Source organism: Callithrix jacchus, chromosome 15 (assembly GCF_049354715.1).
Source record: "Callithrix jacchus isolate 240 chromosome 15, calJac240_pri, whole genome shotgun sequence".
In the NCBI taxonomy this organism is placed as follows: Eukaryota; Metazoa; Chordata; class Mammalia; order Primates; family Cebidae; genus Callithrix; species Callithrix jacchus.
Window position 1 is genome coordinate 13,853,453 of NC_133516.1, and position 22,770 is coordinate 13,876,222.

At 40.5% G+C, this 22,770-nt stretch overlaps 1 protein-coding gene across 7 annotated transcripts in view; it reads left to right on the forward strand.

Annotated features, from left to right (window-relative positions):
• Positions 1–22,770, forward strand: part of VPS8 (VPS8 subunit of CORVET complex) — a 258,139-nt gene that overhangs the window by 101,927 nt on the left and 133,442 nt on the right. For all 7 annotated transcript variants that reach the window (XM_035275299.3, XM_054246193.2, XM_078350390.1 and 4 more), the window contains 5 exons: positions 7,188–7,230; positions 8,655–8,727; positions 9,028–9,147; positions 14,073–14,144; positions 21,442–21,561. In XM_035275299.3, coding sequence (XP_035131190.1) covers positions 7,188–7,230; positions 8,655–8,727; positions 9,028–9,147; positions 14,073–14,144; positions 21,442–21,561 — 428 coding nt within the window. The remainder of the gene's footprint in view (positions 1–7,187; positions 7,231–8,654; positions 8,728–9,027; positions 9,148–14,072; positions 14,145–21,441; positions 21,562–22,770) is intronic.

Genomic DNA, 22,770 nt, shown 5'->3' on the forward strand with positions numbered 1-22,770 from the left:
CTAATTTTTAAAGTTAATTTCTTAGAATTTTCCAAGGAAAATTCAGATCATGTCATCTGCAAATAAAAATAATTATACCTTTTTCTTTCTAATCTAGATGCCTTTCTTTTTATTTCCTAATTGGGCTGGCTACACCCACTAATATGGTATTGAACAAAAGTGGCAAGAATGGACGTCTTTTTGTTTTTTTGATATTAGGGGAAAGCACTCAGTATTTAATCACTGAATTTGATGTAGATGGTCTTACCCATTTGATGACATTTTCCTTACCCAGTTTGACTGTTTCTAACACGAAAGACTCTTGGATTTTATCAGATACTTTTTCTGCATCTATTAAGATTATTTTATGGGTTTTTGTCCTTTATTTTATTGATATGATCTATTTGATTGAGTCTGTATATCAAGCCAACCTTGCATTCTTGGGATAAATCTCACTTGGTATACAATCTCTGAAATGTTGCTGGCCTCAGTTTGCTAGTATTTCTCAAGGATTTCTGTGTCTATCTATAGTCATAAAAGATATTGTTCTACAGTTTTGTTTTCTTTTGATATCTTGTTATCAAAAGAATACCAGTCTTGTTATGAGTGCGTCTTGGTATGTTTGCCTCATAACATGAGTTGGGAAGTGTTCTCACTTTTAGTTTTTGGAAGAGTTTGTGAAGGGTCAGTGTTAATTTTTTTAATGTTTGATAGAATTCAGTATGAAGCCATGTGTGCCTGGGCTTTTCTTTATTGGAAGTTTTAAAATTATTAGTTGTTTTGGTCTGTTTTGTGCTACTGTAACAGAATACCTAAGACAGGGCAATTTATAAAGAACACAAACTTATGTCTTATAATTCTGGTGGCTGAGAAGTCCAAAATCAAGCTACTGGCACTTCATGTCTAGTGAAGTTCTTCTTGCTGTGTCCTCACATGGCAGAATTTGGAAGGACAAGTGGGAACAACCATTGTGTCCTCAATTGGCAGAAGAGTGAAAAAAGACTCAACCCAGTCCATCAAGCCCTTTTTTACTAGAGCATTAGTAAAAAAGTTCCACCCTCATGACTTAAACACCTCCCTAAATGCCCCCTCCTCCCAACATTGATGCACTGGGGATTAAGTTTGCAACACATGAATTTTGGGTGCCACATTCAGACCATAGCACTAGTTTAGTTTCTTTGTTTGTTGCAACAATTTATTCAGATTATCTGTTTCTTTTTGAGTGTTTGTTTCAGTAGTTTTTGAATTTCTAGACATTTGACCGTTTCATCTGCAGTATCTAATATGTAGGTATATAGTTGTTCATAGTATTCCTTCATAATTTCTTTTATTCCTGTAAAATCAGTAGTGATGTCTCTTTCATTACTAATTTTTGTAACTTGACTTTTTTTTTTGGTCTGTCTAAAGGTTTGTCTGTTTTGTTGATCTTTTCATAGAACCAATTTTGATTTTTTTTCTTTTTCTCTTTTTCTTTTTTTTTTTTTTAGACAGAGTCTCACTCTGTCACCCAGGCTGGAGTGCAGTGGCGTGATCTTGGCTCACTGCAACCTCTGCCTCCTGGGTTCAAGCAGTTCTTCTGCTTCAGCCTCCAGAATCGCTGGGATTACAGGTGCGTGCCACCACATCTGGCTCACTTTTTGCATTTTTAGTGGAGACGGGGTTTCACCGTGTTAGCCAGGATGGTCTCAATCTCCTGACCTCATGATTTGTCCTCCTTGGTCTTCCAAAGTGGTGGGATTACAGTGTTGAGCCACTGCACCTGGCCTGATTTCATTTATTCAGCTTTAGTCTAATATTTGCTTTCTTCAACTCTTTGGGTTATGTTGCTCGTTTTCTAGCTTCTTGAGGTAGAAGCTCATATTGTTGATTTGAGATCTTTTTTTTTAAATTAGGTGTTTACAGCTACAAATATTCCTCTAAGCAATACGTTTTGGTGTGTTGTCTTCATTTTCATTCATCCTAAAGTATTACATAATTTCTCTTGTGATACTGGTGATTTAGAAGTGTGCTGTCTAATTTCTACCTATGTGTGAATGTCTCACATTTCCTTCTCATGTTGATTTCTTCTTTTTCGTGGTTAGAAAATGTACTTTCTATGATTTCTATCTTTTAAAAATTTGTCGAGACTTTTTTTGATGACCTCACATAAGGTCTGTTCTGGAGCTATTCTACGTGTACTTGAGCATAGTCATGCGTGGAATGTCTTCTGTTGCTGGGTGAGTGTTATACAGGTGTCTGCGTAGGCAGATTTAAACTTTCCCTCTGAAACTTTGAGTCTAATTCTGTTGAAATAAATTAATAATAGACTAATGGGTAGAAAAAGGCATGTAGTTTTATTAACATGCACAAACATTGGGTAATTGCAGGACCGCGGTTACTCAAAAACCCAATGCTTATATACCCTTTCTTATGGGATAGAAGGGAGATGGGGAAATAGGCAGTTCTTTTAAGGGGTCATAAATGATTATTAGAGGAATGAATGGACCTGGGAGACAGAAGTTAACTTGTAAAAAGATTGTCTTTGGAATTTGAATGATCCAGCAATATATAGATCATTGTTGAGAGGCAGACATTATCTTGTGAAAGAGCTTGTAGAGGTTCGGTTGTATTCATTAGGCTCCTCAGTAGATAATGAGATTTCAGGCAAGGGATGGAAGGCAATTAATTGTGTTTTCTTTGGAGGGTCCAGTCTTAAGATAGATCACATAATATCAAAGTAGAGCCTGTTAACTCCAAATATCTTTAACCTGTTAACCCAGGCCTCAGTCTATTTAGAAAGTTTATTTTGCCAGGGTTAAGGATGCACCCATGATACAGGCTCAGGAGGTCCTAACAACATGTGCCCAAGATGGTCGGGGTACAGCTTGCTGTACATCTTATATGTATAAGATGTACATTGGTTCAGTCCAGTAAGACACGACAACTCGAAGTGAGGGCTTCCAGGTTAGAAGTAGGCAGGTAAGTGACAAAAGAGCGCATTCTTTCGAGTCCTTGATCAGCCTTCCATTGAATATACAATTTAGTCTCTTCAGTGAATCTGCATTTTTACATAAACAGTAGGGCAGAGGAAGCAATTAGATATACATTCATTTCACGTGAGCCTCAGAGGGATGACTTTGAGTTCTTTCTGTCCTTTGTCCACAAGGAATTTCCTTGCGAGTAAATTGTGAGGGTGGCATGTAGCTTTTTATCTTTGTAGCTGTCTCATTTAGGAATAGATGGGAACGGCTTCACCTGACCTTAGCTCCGAGCTTGACTTTCCCTTTGGCGTAGTGATTTTGGGGTCCCGAGCTGTATTTTCCTTTCACAGGTCTCCCCCAGCTTATGCTGACCTTCAAGGACCCTTAATTTAAAATCATCTGCATACCATGGTGCCATATTTTGGGGTGAAATTCTCTGGGCTTCTTCATCTGATAGGTCTAGTTTGCTTATAGTTTTAAGTCTTGTTAAGTTGTGTTTGCTTATAGTTTTGTCTGTTTCCATTTCATCTTCTAATTGTTCTGTTTTTGAAAGTGGGATATTGAAGTCTCCAAATATTGTCGAATTGTGTCTCTCTCACTTTATCAATTCTTGCTTCGTTTTATTTTGGAATTTTCAGTTCTTTGGCAGACAGTTTAGAATTCTGCTGTAGCCTTCCCTTCCTGCTTGCACAGAGCTGGAGTCAGCCATGGGTTATAAATTAGGGCCTTTGAGAATTTCCCTGGGTATGAGCAAAGCACTTTGTATGCATACAACCTTTTAGAATTCCAGGAATATGTTAGAACTTGTCAAAAGCCCCTGCAGAGTTCCCATTCTCCAGTTTTTCCTTTTAAGGTTTTGGTGAACCACTTATTAGTCCCAACTGCTAACACTGTCTCAGCCTACCGTAATGTCGAACAATGGCACTGACGGTTTTCACAAAGGTCCTGGGGATAGTGCTGTTCCCACAGAGTGAGTTCTGAGTCAGGACAAAAAAGGATAAGGCCTGAAAATGGAGCTTTTAAGTAAGCTGCCAGATAGGTCAAATAGTGACAACTCTCTGAGGATGGGGCATTTGAGGGGCTACAAGACTGACACAGGAATTTTCTCTCGGTGCTTTGCTGGACTTGCAGCAGGGGCGCCCTGTCTCTCGGCCGCCGCGCTCAGCCCCTTGCAGGAGGGAGCACATGAGCAAGCAAGTGTGGGATCCGGCTGGCCACTCCAAACACCAGCACAGGAGCAAGCTCTGTGTGAGGCCTGTGGCCAGACTAGGCGTGTTGCCTTGAGGGGAATGCAGCAGCACCCAGGCACGGGTACCCGCGACCCTGAAGCCCCAGACAGGGTGTTAGTGTGCTCATTAGCTCTTTTAGTTTTACCATCCACGGCAATGATGGACGGCAGCATGTTAGCAGCTCAGTTGGCCTCTGGCCCCATTGTGTAGGGTGGCTGCCCTCTGCCAGCAAAGGTAAAAGGCCAGTGTGACAGACTTTCTGGGTACCTGCACTTATTGGGTCCCCAGCTCTTTTCCAGCGTCCGGGAAGAATGAGGATACACTGACAGTTGAAGAGAGAGCAAGGTGGGGAGTTTATTGAGTGATGAAACGGCTTTCTGCAGAGTTGGGATGTGGGGATGTCCCCCTACCCAAAGGCAGGAAAGTCCCCTCAATGTGGCTGAGTCTGGGGCTACTATGGGATCAGAATAGGGGAGGGGCAGGCCATAGGCAGTATTGGAAAAGGCAGCATTTGATTGGTTAAAAGGCATTCTTCAGAAATAATCAATTGGGAAATGGTGGGCAAACAGGAACAGAAGTGCTCACCCCGGGTTGCAGGTTTCATTGGGCACCAACAGTCTGGTCTTTCCGCTTCAGGCTGTTTTGTGGCTTGAAGGTGGGGTTTCACCAGGGACCTGCCCCCATCTGCCCAGGCATTTGGCTGCCTCCTGGCACTATCAAACGCACTTTGCTTCAGTGGTTTTCACAGCTGCCCGAGTTGTAAGGCAATATTGGTTTTCAAAACTACAGTAGAGCTGCGGAAAGGGAGATGGCAGTACATAAAATTAAAAAGATTCTGCATTTTTCTGAATAAACATTCCTCAGATTACGGCAGATTTTTCATTAATTCCAAGAGTTCTGAAAGAGTGGATTTGACAGTTTTTACCAGTATTTGTATTGCTTTATGGAGGAGATTTTGCAGGCCCTTGCTCCACCGTTTCCGAGGTCTGCTGCTTTGGGTTCTGTTTGGTCTTTCCTCTCAGCTTTTCACCTCGGGTGATTTCTGTTTCTCTTCCTTCAGATTCATTTGGTCTTCTAGCTGTTAAATCTGCTTGGTGATTTTTTGTTTTCAACAGTTATATTTTCCAGTCTAACTTCCATTTAGTTCTTGTTTCTGTTTTCTCTCCTGCAACTCTTAATTTATCTGTTGAAATTTTTATGCGCTGAAACTGTTTATTTTGCTTAAGGATAATTATAATAGTGCTTTAAAATCTTTGCTTGTTCTCACATTTTGTTCGTTTCAGGATTGGACTCGATTCACTTTGTTTTAAGAAGAATATGTTTTCTTGGTTTTTCATGTTGAGTAATTTTGGACTGTATCTGGATATTCTGAGTGTTGTATTGTGTGGAGAGTGTGGCTTCTCCAGTGAATATTTTTTCCATTGTTTTTCAGGTATTTTTCGCCACTGAGTATTTTTTCCATTGTTTTATTAGATAATTTTCTTGGTGGACTTGAATTGCAAACTCTTTCTCTTATGCAGCTCCAGTCTCCTCAGGTCATTCCTGGGTAACTGATCTGCTTTGATTCTGATCCACATGTATGGTTTGGGGATCAGGTAGTGATGAGGGTAGACAGAGTTTGGGATCCTTCCTCTTTCTCTTTTCTTTGCAAGATTCCCCTAATTTTTAATCTGTTTATGTTTGTAAACTTCACATTTCCGCAGAGGGTTTTAAGAACTTCGTATTTAAAGGGTAGAGAGTGGACAAGAGGTAAAAGAGGTTGTGCATTCGTCTCATGCTCAGTAAATCTGCATTTTACATAAGGCGAAGTAAACAGAAGAGAGGAAGAAGCCAAATATGCATTTGTCTTGGGATGGACTGAGGCATCATATCTAGTCTTGTCTGTGGTGCCTGTGAAGATCACCTATTAATCGACATTGTCAGCGTGAGGGAGGCCACCTGGGTAGACATGGCCTTCTGTCTTGCAGCAATCTGTTTAGTAAGAAAAGGGAGGCACATTTTTCATTCGTTTGTTTTTGTTTTTTTACGTGACTCAGTTCCCAAGTTTAACTCTTCCTTTTGGCATAGTGAGTTTGGGGTCCTTCTTTCACAGGCGTTTATCTAGTTAGCCAATAGACGTTGCATTGTTATGCCTTGAAGGTGATGATCACCATGTGTCAGTTGATTTGGATCAAATAACATTTGGAACAGAAGCAAAATGTCATTGTTCATACATTTGGAGCAATTCAAGTTTCCATGCATTAACATCACAGATTGAGTATTCATGAAGGATTACTGATAAAGGCATACACTTGCTTGCATTATGGCCAGTATTCGTCTACCAAAAATAGGAACTCCAGCTCTTCATTACAGCCATCATCTGCATGGCCTAGGTGTTCCCAGTCACTCCACCCTGTTGATGCTCCTGCTCCATTCTGAGTTGAGCTTGACCCCATGGCTTCAAACTTTGTCACATTATCCTTCCGATTTCTTTAATCAAAAAACAGGCTCATGTCACCAGATGGCAGAGTCTCACGTTTTTTTATATAGCTTAGCATAGGAACGGCCCTAAAGATCGTTTAGTTCAGTTCTGTTACTTTAAACATTTGGGAACAATGACCTTTTCAGCCCTAGAGCATTATGGGTGATAAAAGTCCACATTACAGATAAGAAGACAGTATATTATGCCTTAACATTGATGAATTGGTTCTGATGTGCAGTTCATCAACTCGTTGCCTGCCCCACACCTTCCCTTAGTCCCAAGTTAGTGGTTAGGCCAACAATACGTACATCTCTACCCTCAGATCTATTTCTTCTGCATGTATCCTTGAATAACTTATATTGCTCTTGTGTCTGTGAAAAGAATCTAGTGAAAATTTAAAAAAATAATAATGTAGTCTTACCTCAACTCTCTGTTATTTAGGAATATATTTACCTCACCTTAAATGTCAAAGTTTGTTTTTTTGTTTCTACATAAAGATTATATTTCTGAAAAGGTTTTGAGAGAAAATTGCTGAAGAAACTTCTCTTTCTATTTTAGATGAACAAGTTGTTATGGGCAATAAGCTTCTTGTATATATTAGGTAAGATCGTTTTATGTATTCATCTGCATGTATGTTCTTGCCATATTTTTCCTATATTTTTAGAGATACTGTGACCTTTTATCTATATAGTACTTTTTATTTTTCAAAATTCTTCTATGTAGAGCAGTGGTTCTCAACCATGGATAATTTTGTCCCCTGCTTCCTAGAGATGTTTGGCAACATCTAGAGACATTTTTGGTTGTTACAACTGGGGCTAGAGAAGGGATGCTACTGGTATCTAGTGGGCAGAGGCCACAGGTGCTGCTAAGTGTCTTACAATGCAGAGTAGTCCCCACAACAGAGAATTATCTGGCCTGAAATACCAGTAGGGCTGAGGGTGAGAAACACGGGTGCCGAAACCCAGCCTTTTTATGTTTACTACTGACGACTATATGGAGAGTGTGTTGTCTCTATTTTATATATGAGGGCAAGAGACTTGTTCAAATTATGAAAAAGTTAGTGACAGAGGTAAGACTAGAATGTTTATCTCCTGGCTCCTGGAGCAGGGTTCATTCCAGTAGACTGCGCAAGCTCAGAATTGAGTCCTGAGAGAACTTGTAGGTGGCTATTTGACAGGAAGGTGGGAAGGTGGCAGAACCTAGCGGTACATCATTTTCGCTCATATGTAACGTCAGGTTAACCGCGAAACCTGTTTCACACTTGTTACATCAGTTCTTTAGTGCAAAAGAAATAAGCATTTACTTAGCGCTTTATCATCTGTACTTTAAACTCTTCAGGATGTCTGGTGTCCAGTTGTCGCCAGTCTAACACTGAAAATTATAGTTCAAAAAGGTTTAAAATCTGCCCCCTCCAAAAAAAAAGGAAAAAAGGTAGACATGTTCAGATGACATTTGTAGTAATTCAGCTCACAAGGCAAGTCATTAGCCATGCAGAAGGTCTGATTTGGAGGTAAAACTATAGGGTGAATTTCTCCTCAGAGTCTAACTCCCCCTGGTTTGTCCTGTAGCAGGCATTTTCCAGATATTTAGCCTAGCTCTCTCCCCATCTTTAATCACCATTCTTAGAGCCCCTGGTTTAAAAGTATCTGAGAACACCAGACTTCTAACAGGTTAATCATAGTATATGGTGGCACGAGGCACCATCTTTCTAGATACTGAGAGTGAGGCCTTTGGCAGTCTGTCCTCATTCCTTCTTGCCCCTTTATTAGAGCATTGGTTTTTCTTAGGAAACATGAATACACGAGAGCTCCCACTCAGTCACAGGATGCATTACTTCACCTCCATGTCTGTCGTCCACGTTTTCTAAACTGGGTGTCATCCTGATCTGCTTTGGAACTTAGCTGACAAAAGCTGAGCCTACTTCAATATTGAACTAGTATCTCAAGTTTGAGAAACAGTGTTGCTACTCACTTGAAAGTTATCCCTTTACAAGTCACCGGATCTGTTCTTATTCTTTCCTTCTAGCTGTTGTCTGGCAGGTCGTGCCTATCCCCTTGGTGACATCCCTGAAGATCTTGTTCCCTTGGTTAAAAACCAGGTTGGTACTATTTTCATAGCTTTTTACTGTCCTGTGTCTCTGGTTAAGATGCACTGAAGACAGACTGCAGTTGAGGATTACACACGGGTCAGGAGCTATCACCTGTCACAGGCGAGGGCTTACACACTATTGCTAAAGTCAGTAATTACAGCTGAGGGAGAATTTAAGAGAGAACTTATAATGTAGTAGCAATTTAAACTGAATTCAGCCTATCTTTAGTTTATCCAAATGGGACTCGCTGCTTCAGCAAGATACTCTGGAAAGTGAGAAAATAATCAACATTTTTTTCCCAACTTACAGGTTTTTGAATTTCTAATTCGCCTGCATTCAGCAGAGGCTTCCCCTGAGGAAGAAATCTATCCTTATATTCGGACTTTGCTACATTTTGACACAAGAGAATTTCTAAATGTATTGGCACTGGTAAGAGATAGTATTATTTTAATGTGTTTTCAAAGAAGACAGAGCAATAGTGTTTTGGCCAGGCGCAGTGGCTCACACCTGTAATCCCAGCACTTTGGCAGGCTGAGGCAGGCAGATAACCTGAGGTTAGGAGTTCCAAACCAGCCTGGCCAACATGTGAAACCTCGTCTCTACTAAAAATATAAAACTTAGCTGGGCGTGGTGGCAGGTGACTGTAATCCCAGGTACTTGGGAGGCTGAGGCGTAAGAATTGCTTGAACCTGGGAGGCGGAGGTTGCAGTGTGCCAACTGCATTCCAGCCTGGGCTACAGAGAGAGACTGTCTCAAAAAAAGGAAAAAGCAATGTTTTTTATAGAAAAATAATAATTCTTATGCAGGTACAGGTTTTATGCACTAGCAGTAAAGGTTTCAAATGTTTAATTTCGTTGTGCTGTTTATTTTTTTCTAGTTCCTTACTCTCCTCCCTTCCCCTCTTCTTTCCTCCCTCCCTTACTCTCTTTCTCCCTCTCTAAAACACACTCATCAGAAAGTTAAGTATAACCGAGTTAGATGTGGCGCATCTTTGATTTCATGAATTATATTGCCTGGCATGCTAAATATGGAAGGGAGACGCTGAAGGGTTTGCGGGAGTGATGACAGTAAAAGTAGCTGGAGTTGAAATGGAAAATGGAAGCTTTTTGCTAAAAAAAAACCAAAAATCAAAAAACCCCTTATACATGTTCAGTTAGTACAATTTGGGTGAGCCAGGTTTTCTGTGAAAATACCCCTATGGGAATAATTAGATAAAACATAATGTATCTTCTGAAAATAGTATTATAGTTGTTTTTTGAAAAGCTTTTGATATGGAAAATACTTACAGTGTTTAGTGAAAGCAGGAGACACACAAATATGCAAAACACACATATACACAGTATTTGGAGAAACAAAGGATGGAAATACACCTCAATGTAAATAGTCATTAACTCTGTGAGATGAAGCAAATTTCCCTAGTAAGCATATACTACTTTTATAAATTGAATTGCATAAATAAAATAAACTTAAATTATTTTAAAAAGGTAAGTGCTCATGAGAAGGTTATTATAATTTGAATTGGTTTAATCTGAAAATCTGCCATCAGAAGTGGTAACTTTAATTGCATAGAAAGAAGGGAAGGAGAACTTAGAAGTCAGATCCAGTTGGCTTAGCAAATTTTAGATGTCCAGAGGGAAGCATAAGGGCAGTTGGTGACTGGCACATAGGAAGAAAAGAAACAGGAAGTGATGGGGGAGGAGGTTTGGTGAAGAGTGTTGGAGAAAACAGAGAATTTCGTGTAATTTTTATTTCTTTAAGGGCTGTGGCAGCACCAAGACAGATCTGGAATTATGCTGATGTCTGAATGATGATACTGGGATTTATAGTAAGGCTACAGGACAGTCTCTCTGATTTGGTTGAGAAATATGTGAGTGCATGGAATATCTTACTTATTATCCTAATTAGGGGATGCAGCATTGGCCAACAAGATATACACTCTGCCTTTGTGGACGAAAAGGATCCAGGCTTGTAGGTGAATGATTACAGCACAGTGTAATACATGCCTTAGGGAAATACAGGATGCTAGAGGAACGATTAATGAGGGGCACCTAATGGAGCATTAGGGAAGGTTTCTTGGATAAAATTGGTATCTACACTGAGTCTCAAAAGATGAACAGAAGTTAGTCAGGTGAAGGGTAGGAAAAAATACTGTAGGCAGAGGGCTGAATATGTAAAAAGGCCTGGAAATGAGACAGAGCAATGTGTGTTCAAGTAATTGAAAAACATTCGGTATAGCTGCATCTTTCAAGTGTAAGGAGAAGTGCAAAGAGAAGCAAATCCAGAGAGATAGGCAGATACCGCGTGTTGCAATCCATAGTAAAAAATTTGGGGCCGGGCGCAGTGGCTCACACCTATAATCCCAGCACTTTGGGAGGCCGAGGCAGGTGGATCACGAGGTCAAGAGATCAAGACCATCCTGGGCAACATGGTGAAACCCCGTCTCTACTAAAAATACAAAAATTAGCTGGGCGTGGTGGTGCGTGCCTTTAGCCCCAGCTACTCGGGAGGCTGAGGCAGGAGAATTGCTTGAACCCAGGAGGCAGAGGTTGCAGTGAGCCGAGATCGCGTCATTGCACTCCAGCCTAGGTAAGAAGAGTGAAACTCCATCTCAAAAAAAAAAAAAATTGGTGTTTATTTATTTGTTTATTTTTGAGACAGAGCTTCACTCTTGTCTCCTAGGCTGCAGTGCCACGGTACCATCTCTGCTCACTGCAACCTCCACCTCTCAGGTTCAAGTGATTCTCCTGCCTCAGCCTCCCCAGTAGCTAGGATTACAGGCGCTCATCACCATGCCTGGCTAATTGTTGTGTTTTTAGTAGAGATGGGGTTTCACCATGTTGGCCAGACTGGACTTGAACTTCTGACCTCAGGGGATCCACCTGCTTTGGCCTCCCAAAGTGCTGGGATTACAGGCGTAAGCCACAGCTCCTGGCCAAAATTTGAACCTTGTATTACAGCAGTGAGTAGCCTTCGAAGCCTTTTTGGAAGAAAACTATATTGATTCTGTACTTTAAAAAAGATTCCCTCTGACTCTTGTGCCTTAGTCAGTTTGGGGTGCTATAAGAAAGTGCCATAGATTGGGTGGCTCATAAACAACAGAAATGTATTTGTCACAGTTCTAGAGGCTGGGAGGTCCAAGACCAAGGTGCTGGCAGATTCCGCTGGTTTAGGCACACCTCCCAGAGGCTTACCTCCTAATACCAGCCCATTGGTGATTAGGTTTTCTGCCTGAATTTGGGAGCATACAAATGGATTGAAATGAGGTAGCATGGAGGCAGGGAGATCTGTTACCACATTTTCTAGTAATCTAAATAGAAGATAATAGTGGCTTGAATTAGGACATTGACAGTGGGGATACCAAGATGTAAAGGATTTGAAAGCTATTTTAAGAGGCAAGTCAGCCTCATAAAGAACAAGAATCTGTGATAGAGACCATGTGTAGCCCCAAAAGCCAGAAATACTTACTGTCTGGCTCTTTGCAGAGAATGTTGACCCCTGGATTAGGAGGTAGCTTGCTATCATTATTTTACAGAAACCCCATAATAATTTTTGAGGTACTGCAGAAAGAAGTTTTTATGCCCAAATTCACAGATAACTCTGAACTTGAGTTTTAGATCTACCTTTGTACAGAAACTGTAATTCTCCATCAGGACCTCTTTGCATATTATTCCTCTAGTAAGCATCCGTAATTAGAAGCATCTTTGTGGGATGATAATGGTTTAACAATGTGCCATTTTGGTGGCAGATGTTAACTACCGCCAGGATAGTCATTAAGCATATCATAATGTTCACACTGTAGTATATCACCACTTAATTATGTTCACAGAAGCCAACTATCAGTATCTTTCAAAGGAGGGACTACATACTGCCGAAAGGAAAATGGTTAAGGAAATTCTTTTTGACTGGCTGTCACTGCTGTAGTTTTTTTAAAAGCATGTGCTAATTCTCCACGGTTTTGTATTTTAGTTGAATGTAGTACTTGTATTAGCAGATGGTGCCTTCCCTTGACCTGCAAAGTGACATCTCAGTTTAGCAGGCGGGGATGGGTGTATATGTTACTTGCCTGTTTGCTGTTCTCATGAATCCGAAGATAGAACTGAGAGAGACTTTGAAGTCTGTCTTCCCATCTTCAGTCAGGGTCATATCTAACCTTCATATATATCAAAATAACTTCTATTTGAGCCCTTCACAGTAACAGTTCCTACAGTCTCCTTGGTAACTTGTTTCAGCGTTTCCCAACTACCTGGCAGTAAAGCAGGCTAGTTGAAAAAAAGTCAAGAATATTTTATTTTTTGTGCATCAAACAGAAGGAAGGGAAGGACGTGCTAATAAGAGGACAACATGAACAAAGGTGCTTTGGAGAAATGGGGGGAAGTTCAGGTCCATTTGAAGAACAGTAACTACTCTTGTTCTTGAAAGTTCATGGCCATGAAATTTCTTTTTACTTTTAATCTGTGGTGACAATGTGTAGTTCATTTTCTTGTTACAAGAAAATAGCAATAAATTAGTGCTGTGCGCATCTTAACATTTCTTAGAATCAAATGAACTAAGTGAAAACCATAGGAAAGATCCTTAGGTCTTTCAGCATTCTTATTGTTCAGTCAAAATTTTCATTTTAATTTTTTGATAGTGGACACAGCCTCAGTTTCTTCATATATACTGTATGTACTAGGGTTTTTTTAATGACATTCTGTTATCATATACTAACAAACAGAATCTGATATTGTAATTGATTTTGATGCATGTTATGTTCAAAGTATTTTGGCTCTGCTTGATCAGGTACGTAAAATAAAACTTGCTATAGTTGGCAGTGTTTTGAGAATAGTAAGTAGGCTTGAGAATTTTAACTTTTTTAAAAGCATAATCATGTTTAAAAAAAATGCCTGTCTTTGGAAATCATTTTTCTTAATTGTCATGGAAATTATGAAAGTTATTCTTCATGACAGTTAATAAACTGTGTCTTACTTATTTCCAAATAACATAGACTGAATGATGGCTGAACATGTAGTATTTTTTCCTTCTGTTCTCAAATTTTTGTTCCCAAATTATCATTTCCATTACTGTTCTCTCTCTCTCTCTTTTTAGCTTATGGACTTTGCCTTCCTTTCTCAAATTTTTATACTTATTTGTGATTTTTTAAAGTCTCAGAATACTGTGCATTATTAAATGACATAGCTTTCTATTTGACTCACTAAAAATAATGTAACAAAAGGCATATAAGAAAAAAAACTGATGAGGAATAGTTACCTTATTTGGGAAATTACTTGGATTTTATTAACAAGAATTTAATAGCTTGTTTTCTTTTACAACGTGCAAACAATAATTACTTTTTAAAATTTACTTCTCCCTTGTAGACTTTCGAAGATTTTAAAAATGACAAGCAAGCTGTGGAGTATCAACAGCGAATTGTGGATATTTTGTTGAAAGTGAGTAGATAGTTGAGTTGTTTTATAGCAGGTTATAAAATAATTTTGTTAATTGGCATGTTGGAATCATATCTTAAAATTTTATTATGGTGTCTTTGCCCTCAAGAGCTGAATTAAGTACTAATCATTTATCGATAAAAATGTTTAGTGTATGTTGCTTTAGACTGGGTGCCAGAATAGAGAGCACTATGTGAGAGAGGCATATGGTGATAATTGCTATGTTAGTGTGAGTACGTGTAATAATAGAGACTAACCCAGAGTGCTTTGAGAAAACAATTAATGTGAAGGATCTTCCTGTGTCTCATGCCAGCTTCACTTTGATGCTAAGGTAGTGCCATATTCTATCATGGCACTGAGATGCCAGGTGACATCTCAGAATGATTTGAGGCACACAGAAATGATCGTCCCCTTACAAATCTAATTAGATTCATCAGAAAGCTATTTGGAGATGTATGCTGCTGCTACTGAATGAATGCAGGGAAAGGGTCTTTTCTTTTCCATCTGTATGACTTCAGGCAGACCAGGTTCCTCTTGGAGTTGAAAGCTTAGAGTTTTCATTTTGTTAATTTGGCTGTAAAATGGAGCTTTCTTTCTTTTAATCTTAAATTATTTTGGACAAGAGACTAGAATTAAAGTGTTTTCTGGTTGTGCATAGCGTCAATATCTTATATTTATAATAGTCCTTTATAATTTCCAAAGCATGTTTATATACATTATTTCTTTTGAGCTATCAATTAATATTCATTTAACCTTATAAGGCAGGCAGTGATGAGTATGAGAATAGGATTGTTAATCTGTCAGATAATGCCAGTTTGATTCAGGTGGCTAGTATGGAGAATTTTCACCTAGATTTCCAAAATACCTTTCTAAGTGGTCTCCTTATTCTCAGTCTTGTCCTTCTTTAATTTGTGATCTTGCCTCTCCTCTACCTAATGTTCTTCTGTGGCTTCCCGTTGATCATTTGGAATTAAGTTCTGCTGTGAGAGAAAACTCAAAATAACAATAGTTTCATTGTGATGGGAATTAATTTTTCTCATGGAAGTCTGAAAGTAGGCAATCTGGTCTAGTAGAGTGACTTCGTAAACTTACCAGGGATGTAGATTCCTTCTGTCTTAGCATTACACTTAGTACATGATTTCTGTCTTTCCATCCAAAATGGCTGCTCAGGCTCCTGTCATTACCTCTGCATTCTAGCTAGCCTGAATGTAGAAAGAGAGGAGGAAAATATTCCCTCTCCTCAAGGACACTTCTTAAAAGCTGTGTAATACAATTCTTATTGTATATACCATATTGCCAAGAACTAGATATAAGGCTCCTTAGTTGGAAACAGAGTCTGTATTCTTGGTAACCACGTGCTTACTAAGCATAAGGAGTTTGTTTTCTTTCTTCCTTTCTCGTTCCTTCCTCCCTCCCTCCATCCCTCTCTCCCTCCCTTACATCCATCCATCTCTCCATCTTGCTCTGTTGCCCAGGCTAGAGTACAGTGACACGATCTCAGCTCACTGCAACCTCCACCTCTGTGTTCAAGTGCTTCTCCTGCCTCAGCCTCCTGAGTAGCTGGGATTATAGGCACCTGCCACCACACCTGGCTAATTTTCGTATTTTTAGTAGAGACAGGGTTTCACTATGTTGGCCAGGCTGGTCTCAAACTCCTGACCTCAGGTAACCTGCCCACCTCAGCCTCACAAAGTGCTGGATTATAGGTGTGAGCCACCACACCCAGCCTTGAGGAGTTCTGTTTCTAAGTTAGGAGGGAAGACTAGATGTTGGAACATAAGTAATAATTTCTGCCATACCCATTTACACTGTGGAACATCCCTGATCCCGCTGTGTTTTCTGGTCCTGACTGGGTCTCTGTAACCTCTCCCCTCTCTCATCCGCCTCATCATCCCACCCCGCACACCTTGTATTAGGTACCCTCAACCATATTAAATTATTAGAATTCACTAGACTCTCTGTGGCGTGTTCATGGTTTATGTTCTTTGCAAGGGTTTTCTTTCAGTCTGTCATGCCTTTTCCTTCCTTTTCGCTCACTGGCAAGTTCCTAATCATTTTTCAAGACTTAACTGAGACATCATCTCCCACTCATCTAGGCTGACTAGTTGCTCCTTGTCTGTACTCAGGCAACACTTTCCATTCAGTTAGCACACTGTGTTGTCATGTTTACATGTTTCCTTATCCATCTTATCGAGACTTGAGCTTCCTGAAGGTAGTGTGTGAGGATTATTCTAATTATGATTTTTATTACCACTATTTTGGTGATTGTTTTCTCATGCCTAGAGCAGATACAGCTCAGTGCCTGTAACTCGGTAGATGTCAGGTCAGTGGAAGTTGGTCAAATTGTAATTTCAATTGAAAACTATACTAAGTTGGAAGAATGATCCAAATGAAGAGAAAGTTCCATAAGTACTTGACTTCCTGTGTTGACTTGCCATTCTTGTCTGTTGTCTTGATAGTGTTTACCTTGGGTCAGTGAAGAATGAGCTTTTGGGATTATTTGTCTCATTCCTAGTGCTAGAGATGTGCTCACTGGTTAAAGTGTGCTTGTGAGGGAGCCAGGGAGAAGAGGGGTATAGGCAGTGACCACAGAACAGGCCAGTGGGCATTCCCATGTGTGCCAAATGGCTGCCGACAGAAAGGGAAACATCTGTTAATTTGTGACTTTTTACAAGATTGCCCAGAAAATTTGTAAGCATGATCTCGGAAATAGGCTAAAGAGAAGTAGTAGAAAGGAAAGGGCCTTTTGTAGGATAATAACCAATTACACACTTGCTGAGGTGATGAGGGAATTCTCCTGTATATAAGCATATGTATATATGAGAAAAAGATTTTATAACTTGAAATACACACATATTCTTATAATGAGTATATACTTGACACGTGGTGATTACTGGACTAAAAGCAGAAAGGGCAAAATAGAGGGATGTAAGATGTAAGAAGAAAGAGGTCAAAAGCTAGGGAATGTTGTCTAATGGGAGAAACCTGATACTTTATGTTTGAATGGAGGATGGAAGGAGAGGACTTGAAACTTTTTAATAACGTGTCAGGGTACTATACCCTAATTTGTTGTAGACGAGTTGCCCCCATGAATTCATCTCACCCAAAGCAGTACATGGTCTCCCCTCCCACACTTCTGCGTTCTCTCTGTTAATGGCATCATTCTCCCGCCTGCCAGTCAGGCTCAAAAGCTGTCCTTTTAACTGCTCCTTTTAACCACATGTTTCCACGCATAGGAATACTTGTCCTGTCCCTCGTCTCTCTGCCTTCTGTTTTCATGGTCACTGCCCTAGTTCAGAGCCCTTGGGTCTCTCCCTTAGACCCCTGCAGTCACTTGTATCTTGCCCTCCATGCCTTCTGTTTCTTTCTTCTGTTAACTTTGTCCCACGCTGCTGACAGGATAGTTTTCCCAAGCACAGCTGGTCATGACCAGCTGCCCTGGTGGGACACATTTAGGAGCTCCCGAGTGTTCTGTATAACACATGCCGGACTCCTTAGGGTGAGCTCTGAGACCTGAGTTTCCCATTTAATCTAATGTTGCCCTTTTCCTGGATACCGCTGCGTTCTAATGAATATTGTGGCCCCCCTGACAAACGTGTTTTTCTGTGTCCATGGTTTTGCTCTCACTCTTCTCTTTGCCAGATTTGCCTTCTCTGTTGACATTTCCCTTTGTCACAATTTCTGCATGGGCTTCAAAACTTAGCCTAAAAGCTGTTTTTCTCATTTCTTTTCAAATTCCCTCTCGAACCAGTTGAATTAACGTTTTCCACTGTGCTGCTTTAATCATTTGTGCCTTTATAATAGCAGTCATTATGTTGTGCCTTTTATTTAAGATGTGGCTGTCTTTTCCTTCTTGTTCCTAATTGAAGACACTTATGGCATCTTACACATAGTGAATACTTAGGAAATGAGAGCTGAATTAAAGCCAGAGGAGTGACTGTAATTTGGTAACTGTGTGTGATTATAGAAAGCCTGTTGAGGCCGGGCGCGGTGGTTCACGCCTGTAATCCCAGCACTTTGGGAGGCTGAGGCAGGCGGATCCCAAGGTCAAGAGATCAAGAGATCGAGACCATCCTGGCCAACATGGTGCAACCCTGTCTCTAAAAAAAAAAAAAAAATCCTGTTATATAAAACCATGTGTTCAAGGAACTGCTTGATACAGGACAGAAGCCATTCACTTCATTGATCTGTGTTTCTGTGTGATAGCTGACTTCTCTGGGATGCCTTCATTCTCAGTTATCTCACACTCAAACCTCAAAGCAACTCTCTTCTTCCCTTGTTGATCGACAGATTTTTAGTAGGACTATTTAAATTTTTTTTTTTTTTTTGGGGGGGGGGAGGAAGGCAGGAAGGGAGGGAAGAAGGACGGTAGGAAGGAAGGAAGGGATGAAGGAAGGAAGGAAGGGAGGAAGCATGGAGGGAGGGAAGGGAAGGAAGGAAATCAAGCAATGAGAGAGACATTGCCGACCTGGATCTAGAGGTTTACAAGTTGATTTCTTTTTTTTTGAGAGAAGGAAAGAAAAAAAAAATAAATAAAGGAGAGGAAGAAAGAGGAAGAAAAAGAGGGAGAGTAAATGGAAATATTGCTTTATTTTGAAAAAAATTGGGTATTAATAATGGCCAATCAATGTTTCATTTAAACTTATGGGTAGGTGTGATGAGGTATTGACAAGAATGTATATTTTCTGTATTTGAAGTGGAGATCTCTATAAATATTTATTAAGTTTACTTGTTCCGGATCTGAGTTCGAGTCCTTGATATCCTTATTAATTTTCTGTCTCATTGAATCTAAGTCTCGTATCTGGGTGTTAGGATCGTTAGCTCTTGTTGTTGCATTGATCCTTTTACCACTGTATCTTTGTTGCTTTAAAATCTATTTTATCCGCTACAAGATTTGCAACTCCTGCTTTTTATTTATTTATTATTTATTTTTGCTCTCTATTTGGTTGGTAAATCTTTCTCCATCCCTTTGTTTTGAGTCTTTGTGTATCCTTGCATGTGAAACAGGTCTGGATGTAACATGCCGTTGGGTTTTGGCTATGTCTTTTGATTGGGGGATTTAGTCAATTTATATTTAGGATTACTGCCATTTGATGTTGACTGGCTGTTTTATCCATTCGTTGGTATAAATTCTTCTTTATGTTGGTGCTCTTTACTTTATGGTGTATTTTTAGAAAGGCTAATACTGGTTGTTTCTTTCTGTGTGTAATGCTTCTTTCAGAAGCTCTTGTAAAGCAGGCCTGGTGGTAATAAAATCTCTGAGTTCTTGCTTGTTCATAAAAGATTTTATTTTTCCTTCAGTTGTGAAGCTTAGTTTGGCTGGATATGAAATTCTGGGCTGAAGGTTCTGTTCTTTGAGAATGTTGAATATTGGCCCCCACTCTCTTCTGGCTTGTAGAGTTTCTGCTGAGAGATCTGCTGTAAGTCTGATAGGCTTGCCTTTGTGGGTAACATGACCTTTCTCTCTGGCTGCCCTTAGTATTTTCTCCTTCGTTTCAACCCTGGTGAATCTAACGATTATGTGCCTTGGGGTTGCTCTTCTTGAGGAATGTCTTTGTGGTGTTCTCTGTATTACCTGGGGTTGAATGTTGACCTGCTTTGCTAGTTTAGGAAAATTTTCCTGAATAATATCCTGAAGGGTATTTTCCAGCTTGGATTCATTCTCTCCTTCGCATTCAGGTACACCTATCAAACGTAAATTTGGTCTTTTCACATAGTCCCACATTTCTTGGAGACTTTGCTCATTCCTTTTTATCCTTTTTACTCTAATCTTTTCTTCACGTTTTATTTCATTAAGTTGGACTTTGACCTCTGATATCTCTTCTTCTGCTTGAACAATTCGAGTGTTTAAACCTGTGCATACTTCTCGGAGTTCCTGTATTGTATTCTTCAGTTCCATTAATTCACTCATACTCCTCTCTAAGTTGTCTATTCTCAATAGGATTTCATCAAACCTTTTTTCAAAGTTCCTAGTTTCTTTACGTTGGGCTACAACATGTTCTTTTAACTCACCGAAGTTTGTTATTATCCATTCCTTGAAGAGTGATTCTGTCATCAGGAGGCGCTCATTCTCCATCAAGCCTTGTTCCATTGTTGATGTGGAACTGTGATCATCTTTAGAGGGAGAGGCATTCTGACTTTGAGTATTCTCAGCTTTTTTACGCTGGTTTCTTCCCATCGTTGTAAATTTATCCTCCTGTCGTCTTTGAAATTACCAACTTTCAGATTAGGTCTCTTGAGTGGACGTCCAGGTTGTTAGTTCCCAGGGCCAGAGCAGCGGCGTTAATACTGATGGTGCTTTTCTGCCCAGGATTCTCCTGTCTGGCTTCCTTCTTGTTTCTGTAGTAGGCGACTCTGCCTTCCCAGGACTCCAAACCTTGGTCAGAAGGGGAACCCGTCCCGTTTACTCTGCGCTGAGCGCTGCCGCACCGAGGTGCCGTCACAGCCGCTGCGCCGGGCTCTGGTATTGTGCTGGGGGCCGTGCGGGTCCTCCAAATGTGTTTACTCTGCTCCGAGAGCTGCCACACCGAGGTGCGGGCGGAACCGCTGCGCCGGCCACGAGAGTCACGCTGGCGACCCGTGTGTTTCCTCCACTGGGGGATCTTCTGCTCCGTGAGCAACCAGACTTTGTCTGAAAGTGTGGCGTCCTCTAGTTCTCCGCGTCTTCCCTGAGAGCTGCAATCTCGGGATGTTAGCGATCGGCCATCTTGGATCGTTCCGCAAAAGAATTTACTTTCTACTTATCGGACTATTTAAATTTAATTGTACAATGCCAGCCTGGCCAATGTGGTGAAACTCCGTCTCTACCAAAAATACAAAAATTAGCCAGGCATGGTGGCGCATGCCTGCACTTCCAGCTACTCGGGGAGCTGACGTGGGAGGATCACTTGAACTCAAGAGGCAGCGGTTGCAGTGAGCCAAAATTGCACCATTGCACTCCAGCTTGGGCAACAGAGCGAGACTCCGTCTCAAAAATAATAATAATTGTAGAATGATTCTTGAAGAATTCCTGGGGGAAACATGATTGATATTTCTTTGAAATATTACAGTTTATATCTCTACCTCCTTATCAATTCAGTTCTCATCCAGATTGTGCTAGAAATATGCCAAAAATCACTGAAATATTTTCAGTGTGCGAATAGTTGTGCTTCTTCTAAATGGTGTTAAATTCAATTGTTGCACAGTCAGTAAAAGAATCTTTTTACAAGTCTTCAGTAATGAGGCTGTCCCCTCTTCTAATTGTATGCTTTTGCATCAAACCAGATGGTGTATTGAATAAATGGTCTCCCTTGCTTCTCAGGTTATGGTGGAGAATTCAGACTTCACCCCCTCACAAGTAGGATGTCTCTTTACCTTCCTTGCTCGGCAGCTTGCAAAGCCTGACAACACCTTGTTTGTAAACAGAACACTTTTTGATCAGGTAAGTGTCTAGCAGTGAAAACGAAAAGCTTTTTTTCTGTTTATTGTGCACAGTTCCCTGGATTACACTGTTGCTTGATGTGACAGACTTGGGTAAATGTCTTATCAAGGAGAGGCCTGTTCAGGCTTTGGATCTAAATTAGGGGTGTGTGTGTATATGGGTGGATGGGTGTGTTTGTGGAGATTGGTTTATAGAGCTTGTGTTCTTCAAATTATTCTGTTGTTCTGAATTGCCTGGAATTCTTTGCTCAAGAGTTTTCCAATTTAAGAATCTCCCGCATCTCTCCGGTAGTGAGACTATTAGGCCCATCATCTGGAGAAGAGATTATTTTATAAAATCTCAATTTACCTACAAATGACTTTGCAGGCGTCTTGTAAGCCCACTTAAATAGCTCCTATGTTTCCACAGGTGGCAAAGAAGACACTTTTTGTCTGGAGAAAGTATCTAAAGATGACTAGCATTTTCTGAGCACTTCAGAATGGCAGACGTTGTTCCAAAGCTTTATGTGTGTGTGTTACCTTAGTCCTCTCAACAGCTCGAAAACAGGGGCAGTTATCTCCTGTTATAGATGAGGAAGGGAAGGCCTGGAGAGATTGAGTCATTCATCTAAGGTCATACTTAGTAAGTGTTGTTATTAGCAGCAAATACTAAGTCTTAATAGGGTTAGTATCCAAATTCAGGTGGCCTGACTCCTAAGTCCATGCTTTGCTAGGTTCGTGATATCTTATCAGGAAACTTAAGGGGTGTGTGTGTTCGTGTGTGCGTGCGTGCATGCATGTGTGTGTGTCTGTATAGACAACACTTCCTTATATCTGTGTTTCTTATAGCTATATTTCTTTTGTCTCTCTCTCTCTCTTTTATTTTTTGGTCACCCAGGCTCTAGTACAGTGGCGCAATCTCAGCTCACTGCAACCTCTGCCTCCCAGGTTCAAGTGGTTCTTTTGCCTCAGCCTCCAGAGTAGCTGGGATTACAGGTGCATGCCACCACACCCGGCTAATTTCTTGTATTTTTAGTAGAGACGTGGTTTCACCATGTTGGCCAGGTTGGTCTTGAACTCCTGACCTCAAGTGATCCACCCTCCTCGGCCTCCAGAAGTGCTGGGATTGCAGGTGTGAACCAGTGCGCCCAGCCTCTTACAGTTATGTTTCTAAAGAGTAAAGAGATAAGTATGTAAGGCACATATTAAATCGTTGGCATACCTGAGCCTG